The sequence below is a fragment of the Lithobates pipiens genome, unplaced genomic scaffold, assembly GCF_037356315.1.
Source record: "Lithobates pipiens isolate NorthernLeopardFrog02 unplaced genomic scaffold, aLitPip1_a1.2 Scaffold_3, whole genome shotgun sequence".
NCBI classification, from domain to species: domain Eukaryota; kingdom Metazoa; phylum Chordata; class Amphibia; order Anura; family Ranidae; genus Lithobates; species Lithobates pipiens.
Window position 1 is genome coordinate 82,054,277 of NW_027507790.1, and position 13,917 is coordinate 82,068,193.

Consider the following 13,917-nt stretch of genomic DNA (forward strand, 5'->3'; position numbering starts at 1 on the left):
CTAGGATCCCCCCACCCCAATGTATGGTTCTATCATGGGTGGGGGGGCAGACCCCCTGGGTGGCCAGGGGGGAGGGGAGGCTCAGATCCCTTCGTTTAAAAAAAAGGGTCTAGTGCACTCCCAGGGTTGTATCCCGAGCTTTTGATTGACTTTGTCTTTTTCTGTTTTTTTCTTTTTTCCTTTTTTTTTTTTTTTTTTAGAAAGCTACGGAAAAAACTAGGTCTACGCATAGCTCTAAAAAGAAGTGTGCCTCCTGTAGGGACATTTTAGGGGAATCTTGGACCAACGTGTTGTGCAAAGGCTGTATTGACTCCCTCGTTAGGGAAAGGGAATCTGAATGGGAGTCAGGACTAGCAGCTTCAGTCAAGGAGCTCTCGTCCACCTTCTCTTCTTTTAGGTCCCTTTTTGAAAAATTTCAGCTTCCCACGGGTCCATCTCCCCAGGATACAACCCCACCTCTAGCACAGAGTTCTGCTCCAGTCCAACCTGCTAGTACAGGGGGGACAGAGGTTGCAGGCCCTTCAGGGACAGGTAGGGAACTTCCAGACAGTTCCTCTTCCGATTCCCAGGAGGGTTCCGAGGGGGAGGACCAGGACGGGTCCAGGAAAGCCTCCAGATATAAGTTATCCCTTGATGAGGTAGAGGACCTCTTAAAGGCAATTTATGCAACCCTCGGTATCCAGACGGATAAAAAGCCCCTAACCCTGCATGACCAAATGTATTCAGGTTTAGGGGAGCCAAAAAGAAGGGTGTTTCCAGTACACGAAGTTTTAATGGAAACAGTTAAAGAGTGGCAGGATCCGCAGAGAAAACCCTTTTTATCTAGATCCCTCAAAAGAAGGTTCCCATTTTCAGAGGACCCAGCATGCCTTTGGAATAAAAGTCCCAAATTGGATGCCGCGTTCTCCCAGGTCTCCAGACACACAGATTTGGCGTTTGAAGACATGGGGGGCCTTGGCAGATGTCATGGACAAAAGGATTGACTCCCTGCTTAAAAAGACGTGGGACTCGGCTATCGGCAATTTAAAGCCTGAAATGGCAGTTACAGTTGTGGCTCGCAATTTAGAGCACTGGCTCTCACAGATCCAACAACATATTGAGGCAGGCACAGATAAGGAAACCATTCTGTCATCCTTCCCTACTATGCTGCGAGGGATCACTTACATAGCTGATGCCTCTGCTGAGTCCGTCCGCATGTCGGGCAGAACGGCGGCTCTAGCCAATTCGGCCAGAAGGGCCCTCTGGTTAAAAACATGGCCAGGGGATAATGCCTCCAAGATAAAGCTATGTGGGATACCCCTGACGGGGGACCTCCTGTTTGGCCCAGGGCTAGAGATGGTTCTAGACCGGACAGCGGACAGGAAAAAGTCCTTTCCTCTCAAACGGAAAACCCCCGTACCAACAAAAAAGGGTTTTCGCCCGCAGGGGCGTAGGGAAACCTCTAAACCAGAGGGGAAAAAGAAAACCTGGCCCCAAAAAGGCAGGGGCGATTTTTCGCCCTCCTATCCAGCCCCGTAAAACCCAGTGACTTTCCAGCTACAGTGGGAGGAAGACTGGGGGCCTTTCTTCCACAGTGGGAGACAATATCCCCCAATCAATTTATTTTAGGGGTAATAAGAAGGGGGTACCTCTTGGAATTCCTAAGACCACCCCCTCAAAGGCTCCTTGTCACGCATCTTCCCAGGTGCATGGTAAAGGCCGAGGCCTTGCTAGAAGCTCTGAGGGAATTGGAGAATCAGGATGTTATTCTCAGGGTCCCAAAAGCCGAAGAGGGAAGGGGGTTTTATTCTCACATCTTCATAGTGAAAAAACCCTCAGGGAAGTTCAGGTTGATCCTGAACTTAAAGCCCCTGAACGCTTCTGTGACATACAAAAGGTTCCGCATGGAATCGATCTTTTCAGTAAAAGCGCTTCTCCCCCACAACTGCTTCATGGTATCTCTGGACTTAAGGGACGCGTATTTACACATCCCTATAGCGGAGGCCTCGCAGAGGTTTCTACGCCTTGCCATAGATCTGGGCGGAGAAACAGTACACTTTCAGTTTCAGGCCCTGCCATTCGGGCTATCCTCTGCACCCCGCATTTTTACCAAAGTCCTGGCAGAAGCCATGGCCTTTCTTCGGCTCCAGGGGGTATGTATAATTGCCTACCTGGACGACCTGCTTCTGTTTGCAGCATCCCCAACACAGTTGGTCAAGGATCTGGATCTAACCAAAAGGGTCCTTACAGACCTGGGGTGGCTTCTGAACTTGGAAAAGTCCAGCCTGATCCCCTCACAACAGATCTCCTATCTAGGTTTCCTGTTGGACTCAACACTGTTGAGAGTTTTTCTGCCAAGAGAAAAGGTACGAAAACTGGACAGTGCGGTGGCCTCTCTTCAGAGCAACCAGCTGGTTTCCATAAGGGTTCTGATGTCAGTACTGGGTCTTCTTACATCCACCCTTCCAGCAGTGCAGTGGGCAGGGTTACACTTTCGTCCCCTACAGACCTTCATCCTAGGGGTGTGGGACCACAGTCAGGAGGCCCTAGACACCCTAGTACATATTCCCCACCAGGTAAAGAGATCCCTCTGGTGGTGGAGGAAAGTGACAAATCTGTCGCAAGGTCGTCTGTGGCTCATCCCGGTTTCTCGGGTAGTAACCACAGATGCAAGTGGAAAAGGTTGGGGGGCACATTTGGGTTCCCTTCTAGCCCAGGGCACTTGGGAGGACGGCGAGTTGACTCGATCGTCCAATTGGAAAGAACTAAGGGCAGTGGGACTAGCCCTCAGATTCTTCAAAGAAGAGCTCCGGGGTCACCACATTCAGGTGCGGTCGGACAACTCTTCCGTAGTGGCCTATGTGAACAAACAGGGTGGCACCAGAAGCGGAGCCCTGTTGTCTTTAGCGACAGAGATTCTGTCCTGGGCCGAAACCTACACCCTTTCGCTCTCAGCCGTTTTCCTGAGGGGAGAGGAAAACGTAGTAGCAGATTTTCTCAGCCGAAAGAGGCTGAGGGAGGGGGATTGGGTTCTCAACCAGGAGGTCTTCAATCTCATAGTAAAGAGATGGGGGGTCTCCAGAGGTGGACCTGTTCGCGTCCAAAAACAATGCAAAAACCCACTGTTTTTTCTCCCTAAAAAGGGGAGAGGGAGCTCTAGGGGTGGACGCTTTGAGCCAGAATTGGCATTTCAGAACTTGCTATGCCTTCCCACCTCCAGTGTTGTTGCCAGCAGTTCTGAGAAAGTTTCAGATGGAAAGCACATCTCTGATTCTGGTGGCTCCACATTGGCCAAAGAGAGCATGGTTCTCAGTGCTAAAGCAATTGGCGGTAGAACCTCCCCTGCTCTTGCCCCCTCGGGAGGATCTCCTCTCTCAGGGGCCAGTCCTATGCCCACAGGTACGCCAGTGGAAGTTAGCGGCCTGGCTACTGAGGAGGGTTTATTAAAATCTAAGGGATTTTCACAGAGACTAGTTTCTACCCTCCTGGACAGTAGGAAAAAGGAAACTCGCCAGATCTATGAAAAGGTCTGGTGGCGTTTCAACAAGTGGTGCGCAGAGAACTCTTTCCCAGTACGGAGCTCCTCCGCAGTGTTGGAATTTTTACAATGTGGGGCAGATAAGGGCTTATCCATTAGTACCCTTAGGGGTCAAGTATCAGCCCTCAGTGTTTATTTAGAGGATCATTTGGCTGCCAACCCATGGGTAGTCAGGTTCTTTAGAGCCCTGTCCAGACAGAGACCGGTCCAGGGTCTGTCCTTTCCCAGATGGGATTTATCTTTAGTTTTGCAGAGCTTAACTGGACCCCCCTTTGAGCCTTTAAAGGAGTGTCTTCTGAGCTTACTCTGAAGACAGTGTTTCTGGTAGCAGTGACAACTGCTAGGAGGGTCAGTGAGATGGAGGCCTTATCAGTCAGGGCTCCCTTTTGCGTTATTTTTCCGGATCGGATAGTTTTGAAGACCGATCCAGCCTTTTTGCCGAAAGTGGCATCCAGCTTTCATAGAAGCCAGGAAATTGTTTTGCCCTCTTTTTGTCCCAATCCCTCCGGTGAGAAGGAACTAAAATTCCATTATTTGGATGTTAGGAGATGTATCCTACACTATCTGGAACTGACCAAGTCATTTAGAAGGTCAGATTCCTTATTTGTTTTGTTTTCCGGGGCCAGGAAAGGTTGTAAGGCGTCCCGGCGCACTATTGCTAGGTGGCTCAGAGTAGCCATCGAGCAGGCTTATTTAGTTGCAGGGAAAGAAATCCCAGTGGGTATTAAAGCACACTCCACTAGAGCCATGGCAGCCTCCCAGGCAGAAAGAGCGGGAGCAACGCCAGAGCAGATTTGCAGAGCAGCAACATGGTCCAGCTATTCCACTTTTGTAAAACACTACAGAGTGGATCTGGTGTCGGCAGGTGAGCAGACCTTTGGGCGAAAGGTCTTGCAAGCTGTAGTCCCACCCTAACTGGTAAGTGCTCGCTTATCCTCTCATAGTGGCTGTCCTGAAAGACGATTAGGGAAAATTAGAGTTACGCTTACCGGTAACGTCTTTTCCAGTAGTCTTTCAGGACAGCCCTAGTTCCCACCCGAAAATTGGGGGGAGTCTTACAAAAGACCAGAGCGCAGCAAGATAATGGTATTGATAGATATGTTATTAATGTGTTCTTGTGTCTCCCCAGCTGGCCGGAGGTATTCTCGATATAAACTGAGGTCCGGCAGGGGAAGTAAGAATTTATGGGCTGGCGCAGTGTTTCCAGAGGAAGAGGAGGAGTCTATCTCTCATAGTGGCTGTCCTGAAAGACTACTGGAAAAGACGTTACCGGTAAGCGTAACTCTAATTTTCTTGCATCAGGGGACACAGAGCCACAGTAATTATGTGGGTTGATGGACACTGGCACGATCCCTAAGGTGTGTACTCCCCTATATAACCCCTCTCACTACTGGGAGTCCTCCAGTTTTTTTTTTTTTTTTTGCCAGTGTCTAAGGTGTTGGTCACGAGTAAAGATGCGCTGAGATTCACTGGTAGTAATCCTTGCTGGGGCTAGCCATGCTGACCAGATCCGTTCTGGTGTCTTCATGGGCTAAATGACTGGTACCAGGGCCTTGTGTCCAAAGAAACAAGGTTTTGCGTGCAGACGCTTCTCTTTAGAGAGCTGGGATCCAGTACTTTTTGGTAGTGAGGCCGTAAAGTTTCTACTGGCAGGGTGCTGTCGCAGGTCCAGGATTGTGGGTAACCTGAGGTTCCCTGGTTCCTGAAGGTTTCCTAAATGGTCTCGGAGCCTACCGTGAAGGGTGAAAATGGGGTCTTTTTTTTTTCTCTGGTAAAACCCTGTTGCAAGGATAAGGTAAGGGAGATTTTCTCAAGAAATTCTCTTATGTATAATGTTGTCATGCCTATGTGTCACCTCTGGGGGGGCTGTATTGAGCACTCAATGTCCTGACGGTGAAAATCAATCTTTTTAAGGGCGCGACAGTAGTTTTGGCTGCGTTGAAGCAAACCAACCAGATAATCTCATGGACAGTAACTTACTATCCACATGCCAGCAGTGGGCAATTGGAAAATGGATTACCTTAGCTGCCACTGCCTATTTGAAGTAGAAAAGGTCCTTCAAAAGAGGAAAATTATAATCCTAATTGCACCAAACTGACCCGGAGGAGCCTGGTACAGACTAGAGCTGGCATTCTTGGTCTATTTGTATCTTAATGTGGATGTAAACCCACCCCTTGCTCTGTATCAACTAATAGCACAGTATTAATATATGCATATAGAGGCCACCTGCATGTATCCTTAGCTTAGCAATGTCGCCCCCTTCATCTGTTGGAGCCCTGCAAAACTCTGTAATTGGTGGGGTGTATGTGTGTGTCTGTCTCTTTACTGGTGGGCAGAGAGTCATGTCACGTGACTTCCCGCCCACCTCTACACACCCCCTGGCCAATGAAACAAACTGCTCTGGCTGAGTGAGTCTCTGGTTAATCCCCACTCACTAGTCAGATGCTAGCCCAGCTCGCATGCTGAGTATAAGGAAATTATTCCGGAAGCCTGCACTTCCAAAAATCCTTTTATTTGCATGACAAGTGGTTGACAGATGGAGCAGGGGACAAGGGTAGACGTGTAGCTAGCGCAGATGTTAGCGCTTATTTGTTTCACTCTACAGGCAGCTGCCTGTTGAGTAAAAAGCGATCTCACAGCAGAAGAGCACGCGCTCTATAGATAAGTAGTCAATAGATGAACAAAGTCAGATGTTTAATGTCCAACCTGTCTAACAGTCATGGCTCCCTTCATAGATAGTGGAGGAGTGAGTGTAGTCACAGACTGGAAGCGTGTTTCAGGATTACCAGATTTGGGGGGGGGGGGGGGTGTAGGTGTTAAGAGGAGGATTGTGTTTAAAAAAAAACGAATGCAAAAACGTACTTACCGGTAAGTTGGAATATATTTTTTGGGGGGTTTAAATATCCTTGGATAATTTTCTGGCTACTTAATTTTATTTTGTATAATTTTTATTTGTATGGCTTTTAGTTTGATGTCTTTAATTACTATATATTATGCATAGTTATAAGTTTGTGTGCTATAAAACTTTATTTTTTAACATATAATTAAAACCCCTTAATATATCTGAAGATACCAGCAAGTTTTTACACAGATTGTGTCTCTAGAAGGCCAAGAAGTTCAAGTAAAGGCAAAAAGGTTTGTATGGACTTTTTCTATGAAAGGGACTGTCTGCTGAGGTGATGGAGATTTTTATTTTTTATTTTTTTATGCAGAGAATGGAACGTTTGCAATGGTAATTAAGACTAAGACCAAACTAGAGAAACTGGTTGATAAAGCTGAACTCCAGGCAGATGATGCAGCAAGAATTCCTTAAAGGAGATGTATGGGATTAATAAAAACAAACCTACATGCACTCCTTGGTGCTGCTACATTGGGGATATGCTGCAGTCGTCTCATGTCAACTCGAAGACCAAAAATGGAGCAATTCATGTCTGGTCATCGCTTTCTGCTCAGTGAGCACTGGAGGAGCAGAGCAGGAGTATTGGGCTGTGGAGGGGGTTGGGTGCAGCTGGCTTGGCTTCTAGCCACATGCTGGAAACCAGAGCCAGCTGTCGGGCAAATGGGTGAATTCTGACAATTTTTGATAGGGATCCTTCCAGAGCCTAAACTGGCTCAGTGAGTTGAGCTAATAGTGGGCTTTTAGCTGATTCTGGCTCCCAGTAGAGCAAAAGTGTACTACTGTGAACCATAAAAGTATAGCCAAAAAAGCTTTGGTTATACTACTTGTATACATTGTTAAATGTATATCTCTAAATTTTGATCTGGTGTCATGCTCTTGCATACCGTTGTATGGCAGAGCCCAGATAAATGAAGTAGCAGCACGAGGAGAAAATCTGTTAATTTTCTGATTGCACTGCTTCTCTTTTCACTGCCCAGTTAAAATGGCTCATCAGTTTACAGCATGGGTCTTCAAACTATGGCCCTCCAGTTGTTCAGGAACTAAAATTCCCATCATGCCTAGTCATGTCTGTGAATGTCAGAGCTTTACAATGCATCATGGGATGTGTAGTTTCACAACAGCTGGGGGGCCGTAGTTTGAGGATCCCTGGTTTACAGCTTTGTTTCAGACTGTCACCTTGCTGTCTTCATGTTTCTTGCACTCCAGTAAAACTCACCCTCTCCCAGTCTCTTCTGTGGTGTACAGGAGACTGCAATAGGCTTAAACCAGGTAATATTCATGCACTTGTACTGCTTGCCCTTAAATACAGTCACTGCTCAGTGACTGCCGTGAGTGTGTTGGACCCAGACTGCTGCGCTCTTAGCAGTAAATCTGTTTACTGCTGGCATGGACCGCTTTGCAGCCTTGTTTACACTTGTGTTGCAATGTAAGTTGGATCGCTCATCAGAGGGCATTTGACAGCTTATGTGGAGGCTGCACCATGTATTATACACCCCTTTTGGTTTTGTCCTCAAGAGGGGAGGGGGCTTGGTCAGTAACCTCGTTTTTTTATTTATTTTTTACCATCCCCCTTTATTGGTGTGCAACCTGACTGCAAAACACAAAACGAGTCTTCAGACGCTTTTTGGATAATGTGGGCCTCCATCTGCAGTGAGTGATGCCCTTTATTGTGAATGGGCCCCCAAAAACACTGTACAGTAGCATTACAATGTTTAGCAGTGCATCACAATTCAGTGCTTTGTGCTTTTGTGGTGGGCTGTGGTGCTTCACCACGTGATTAGCTACAGTGCCATGGGCTGTAAATGTCTTGGCAATGCATTTATTTCTTAATTTTTAAGCAGGTGCCAATTTTGTCCGGTTTTGCGTGGTATGTCAGATTTGGCTTTTGTTTCTCCACTTGTTTGTGTCTCTCCAACACAAAATAAATCAATATAAGAATTCCTAAACCTTTCTAATTGAAGAAAAATTCTGGGCAAAGGGGTGAATTATCTGACAGAAATGCAGGGGTGCCAATATTTTTTTCATTGCATTCGGACACCCATGCGATCTGATTCCTGTTCGAAATGCGATATGGCAAACTGAAATGAGGGTGTCATTAATATTGTATTGACACTACCAGCAGTTTGCATATGGCAGTGTGAACTGCCTTTTTGATGCAGGGACATTGCAAATCCACTGCAGGTTACCGCATTGCACTTATGTGAACGGGGCCTAAAAACATTTCTTCATTGGGGGGCACATGTATATTGGACGCAGTTTAGAGTGTGTTTGTTTTTTTTTCTTTGTCCAAGTGGTAGTTGTAGATGTCTTGATGGGGGTTCTAACTTTGTCATGTATTATATATTAAAGGTTAAATGCTTTTGCCTTTATGTAAACATATTGAAAGGGTACCCAAAATTTACATGCCTCCAAAAAGCTTTAGTCTAAGGTCTTTATTACATGCAAGTTCACATGCACACATTAGATCTAGTTACCCTACCAGCATGTCTCGTGGTGGGTTTCCTTCATACTCTCCAATCGCAGGGAAAACATGTGAGTTCTTTGCAGATAGTATCTTAACTGGGAAACCCTAGTGCTAATAATTTATGTAATGGAATTTAAAACTTTAAAAACCTTTAGTTTTCTGCTGCATAAGCTGTGCAAACATAGCATGATTTTTTAGTAGGCTGGGTAATTTAGTGCCTACTTGATAAGGAGGTGTCAGCAACTGAGCAAAATATTACAGCTGGTTTGGCCAAAGAGGGAGCGACTCCTTAGGATATTCTAAATGCAATATTGTGATTTCTCTTGTAGACAAAATGTTGTGGGGGAAGGATTAGCCTATGTGGATTTTGGGTTTTCCAGTTTAGTGCCTGGGGTTTGGGTTTGTTAGGTGTGTGACATTTTTTGTGGGGGGGGGGGAGGGTGTTTGTGTTGTTTTTTTTAACTGATCCCTTCCCTTGCTTTTAACAACTAGGCCAAAAGCTTGCTGTTTCAATTGTGGCTCGGGAGAACATCAGATGAAGGACTGTCCAAAAGTAAGATATTTTAAATGTGGCTAAATTTTATATAGGCTTTATGTATAGGTTTATGTTGGGAATTGACCACAAAATATTTAATCTTGGAAGAACTGCAGTGAAAAGAGCCCCCTGGCGTGTATGTTGTCAAAGGACATCACAGAGCTGGTCCAGGCTGGGGAAAGAGTGATCATATGGTCGGGATCTACCCACATGCCTGCACTGGCTTTGTCTCCTCCACAGCCCAGCGCTCCAGTGAGTGGGGGAGGGGACGACTACTACTTGGAGATGGGTTCAGAGCAGACTGACAGTCGCCAGCTCTCTGCTACTGAAAACCAACCAATATGCTGCATCCATCTAGGTAATTGTCCTCTTTAAATTGCTCACTGCCTGGTTTGACTTAAAGCAGAATTAAATCTGCATTGCACTTATGTGAAGCGGGCCTAGCAACAAAGTTAAGTATGCGCAACATATTTTCATAATACAACACACCTGCCAAAGGGACTCTTAACATTGCAACCATCTTTAATACACATTGCTGCAGCTGACATATTCACCTAAGTGTGCAAAGCCATCACTTGTAGTTAGCAATAATCACATGCAAAATCCTGACAGTCTGGTGGTACTCCAGTTAATCGCCCAATCAGCTTGGGTACATTCCACCTGTCCATACATGTTTCGTCCATGGCCAGCTCAAGCTATTTAGATTTTACTGGAGATGAGGGAGATGTGTTACGTGAATTTCAATTCTATTTTTTTGAAAATGCATAGACCAGTCATATTAGCGTGTGTACTCTGCAGATTTCAGAATGGCTATTGGTAACCTATTTTTAGAGACGCAAAACTCTGCAGAGTGGTGAGGTTCATTGCTTGGCTGCTCCATTTACTACCACAAGTCCTTAATGTGGTGGATGGCCTCCAAGTACTGTGATTTGCAGGCGCCAAACCACCATTAAAGAGGAGAATGGGAGAAACTCTGATCTTGAACTTGGCGTGTGTATATTGGCTATACAGCATCAGTTCTAGGTACACTTTCACACAGTTTGTGAAGGAACATGTCAAGTACGTTGTTCCTGACATCTTGAAGCACTAACCACAGATCTTCCGTGGATGTAGGCTGCCTCAAATACTTCTGTCTCTTCATGTAACCCCAGACAGACTCGGAGATAAGGGCTCTGTGGTGGGGGCAAGCAATTGCTTCATGGACTCCTTGTTCTTTACCCTAAAGATAGTGTGTGTGTGTGTGTGTGTGTGTGTGTGTGTGTATTTATTTTTATTTTTTTATGACGTTGCTTGTATGTTTGGGGTCGTTGTCCTACTGCACAATACATTTGGGGAAAATCACACACCTCCCTGATGGTATGGCATGAATGGATACCTGCTTGTATTTCTCAGCATTGAGGACACCGTTGATCCTGACCATCTCAAACACCTTTTGCAAAAATGCAGCCCTAAACTTGCAAGAAAGCTCCCACTATGTTTCACTTTAGGTTGCAGACACATTATTGTACCACTTTTCAGTCTTTCGGTGAACAAACTGCCTCCAGCTATAGCCAATTTTTTCACATTTTGACTTCAATCCAGAGCTTGGGGGGGGGGGGGGGGGTAGTGTACCCCAGCTCCTTTTTGTTTTTGTGTACCCCAGCTCCTTTTTGTTTTTGTGTACCCCAGCTCCTTTTTGTTTTTGTGTACCCCAGCTCCTTTTTGTTTTTGTGTAATGGACATGGAAACATGCCTAAGTGACTCAATTGCATGAAATCCTAGAAACTGGGGTGCAGAAAAAATGGCAGCAGGTGTTCTGGATTGATGAAATAAAAACAAAAAAAAAAGATTGGCTGGTTGTACCCAAGTTGATCGCTCAAGTTGAGTACAATCGGCCTGCCCATATATTGTTTGAATCGTGGCTGGTCCCTGCTGAACCAGCTGAGGTTTGAACCATCTATGGCCGGCTTGAAGTCATCATATGTTTACCTAGGTAGCTCATGTAAAAAAATTTGGTTTCGTTTTTTTTTTTTTTTTTTTGCAGCCCCGAGATCCTGCCCATATCAGTATGAAGAGAAAAGAATTTATGGATTCCAGTGCAGAAGCTGGTAACCAGAACTATCAACAACGCTATCATGTTGAAGAAGTAGATGAGAGATTTTCAAGGTTCAAGCCTGGGACTATCAGGTGCATTATTAACCACTTAATTTTTCCCCCTTAATGACCAGGCAATTTTTTGCTATGCGGCACTGCTGTTTAACTGACAATTGCAGTGTCGCTCAACGCTGTACCCAAAAAACCTTTTTACAACAAATAGAGCTTTCTTTCTTTTGGTGGTATTTGATCACCTCTGGTTTTTATTTATTGCAAAAAATCGACAATTTCGATTTTTTTTTTTTTTTTTTTTTTTTTTTTTATTTATTTATTTTTTTTGCTATATGCCAAAAAAATTTACAATTCATCAGTTTAAGCCAATATGTATTTTTGGTAAACAAAATCGCAACAGGCTTATTGATTGGTTTGCCCAAAAGTTATAGCGTTTAGAAAATAGAGAATATACAGTACAGACCAAAAGTTTGGACACCCCTTCTCATTCAAAGAGTTTTCTTTATTTTCAGGACTATGAAAATTGTAGATTCACACTGAAGGCATCAAAACTATGAATTAACACATGTGGAATTATATACTGAACAAAAAGTGTGAAACAACTGAAAATATGGCTTCTATTCTAGGGTCTTCAAAGTAGCCACCTTTTTGCTTTGATTACGGCTCCGCACACTCTTGGCATTCTGTTGATGAGCTTCAAGAGGTAGTCACCTGAAATGGTTTTCACTTCACAGGTGTGCCCTGTCAGGTTTATTAAGTGGGATTTCAAGCCTTATAAATGGGGTTGGGACCATCAGTTGTGTTGTGCAGGAGGTGGATACAGTACACAGCTGATAGTCCTACTGAATAGACTGTTAGCTGCTTTTTTTTTTTCTTGCCATAATACAAATTCTAAGTAAAGAAAAACGAGTGGCCATCATTACTTTAAGAAATGAAGGTCAGTCAGTCCGAACAATTGGGAAAACTTTGAAAGTGTCCCCAAGTGCAGTGGCAAAAACAGTCAAGCACTACAAAGAAACTGGCTCACATGAGGGCCGCCCCAGGAAAGGAAGACCAAGAGTCCCCTCTGCTGCGGACGATAAGTTCATCCGAGTCACCAGCGTCAGAAATCGCAGGTTAACAGCAGCTCAGATTAGAGAACAGGTCAATGCCACACACAGTTCTAGCAGCAGACACATCTCTAGAACAACTGTTAAGAGGAGACTGTGAATCAGGCCTTCATGGTAAAATAGCTGCTAGGAAACCACTGCTGAGGACAGGCAACAAGCAGAAGAGACTTGTTTGGGCTAAAGAACACAAGGAATGGACATTAGACCAGTGGAAATCTCTGCTTTTGGTCTGCTGAGTCCAAGTTTGAGATCTTTGGTTCCAACCACCGTGTCTTTGTGCGACGCAGAAGAGGTGAACGGATGGACTCTACATGCCTCGTTCCCACCGTGAAGCATGGAGGAGGAGGTGTAATGGTGTGGGGGTGCTTTGCTGGTGACACTGTTGGGGATTTATTCAAAATTGAAGGCATACTGAACCAGCATGGCTACCACAGCATCTTGCAGCTGCATGCTATTCCATCTGGCTTGCGTTTTAGTTGGACCATCATTTATTTTTCAACAGGACAATGACCCCAAACACGCCTCCAGGCTGTGTAAGGGCTATTTGACCAAGAAGGAGAGATGGGGTGCTGCGCGAGATGACCTGGCCTCCACAGTCACCGGACCTGAACCCAGTCGAGATGGTTTGGGGTGAGCTGGACCGCAGAGTGAAGGCAAAAGGGCCAACAAGTGCTAAGCATCTCTGGGAACTCCTTCAAGACTGTTGGAAAGCCATTTCAGGTGACTACCTCTTGAAGCTCATCAACAGAATGCCAAGAGTGTGCGGAGCAGTAATCAAAGCAAAAGGTGGCTACTTTGAAGACCCTAGAATATAAGACATATTTTCAGTTGTTTCACACTTTTTTGTTGAGTATATAATTCCACATGTGTTTAATTCATAGTTTTGATGCCTTCAGTGTGAATCTACAATTTTCATAGTCATGAAAATAAACTCTTTGAATGTGAAGGTGTCCAAACTTTTGGTCTGTACTGTATGTGTGGCTTATTTACTAGTAATGGCTGTGTGTGCGGTTGGGTTTTTTGTAGGATTGCGGCAGACAGATCAGACACTTTCTTTATTTTTATTTAGTTATTTATTTTTTGAAAATTGACATTTGTACAGTGATCAGAGCTATAAAAATGCACTGATTACTGTACAAATGTCACTAGCAGGGAAGGGGTTAAATTGTTCCCTGGGAGGTGTTTCTAACTGTGGGGGCAGTGTACTGACTGGAGGAGAGAGATTGCTGTTACTAATCCCAGAATGGGGATCCGTTTGCTTACGTTGTCCGATCCCCATTCTGGCTCTGAGGAGTGAACGCGAGTGGC

At 45.1% G+C, this 13,917-nt stretch overlaps 1 protein-coding gene across 1 annotated transcript in view; it reads left to right on the forward strand.

Annotated features, from left to right (window-relative positions):
• ZCCHC8 (zinc finger CCHC-type containing 8) overlaps positions 1-13,917 on the forward strand; it is a 62,817-nt gene that overhangs the window by 21,907 nt on the left and 26,993 nt on the right. Inside the window, exons 7-9 of the mRNA XM_077461933.1 lie at positions 6,587-6,652; positions 9,373-9,433; positions 11,439-11,581. Coding sequence (XP_077318059.1) covers positions 6,587-6,652; positions 9,373-9,433; positions 11,439-11,581 — 270 coding nt within the window. The remainder of the gene's footprint in view (positions 1-6,586; positions 6,653-9,372; positions 9,434-11,438; positions 11,582-13,917) is intronic.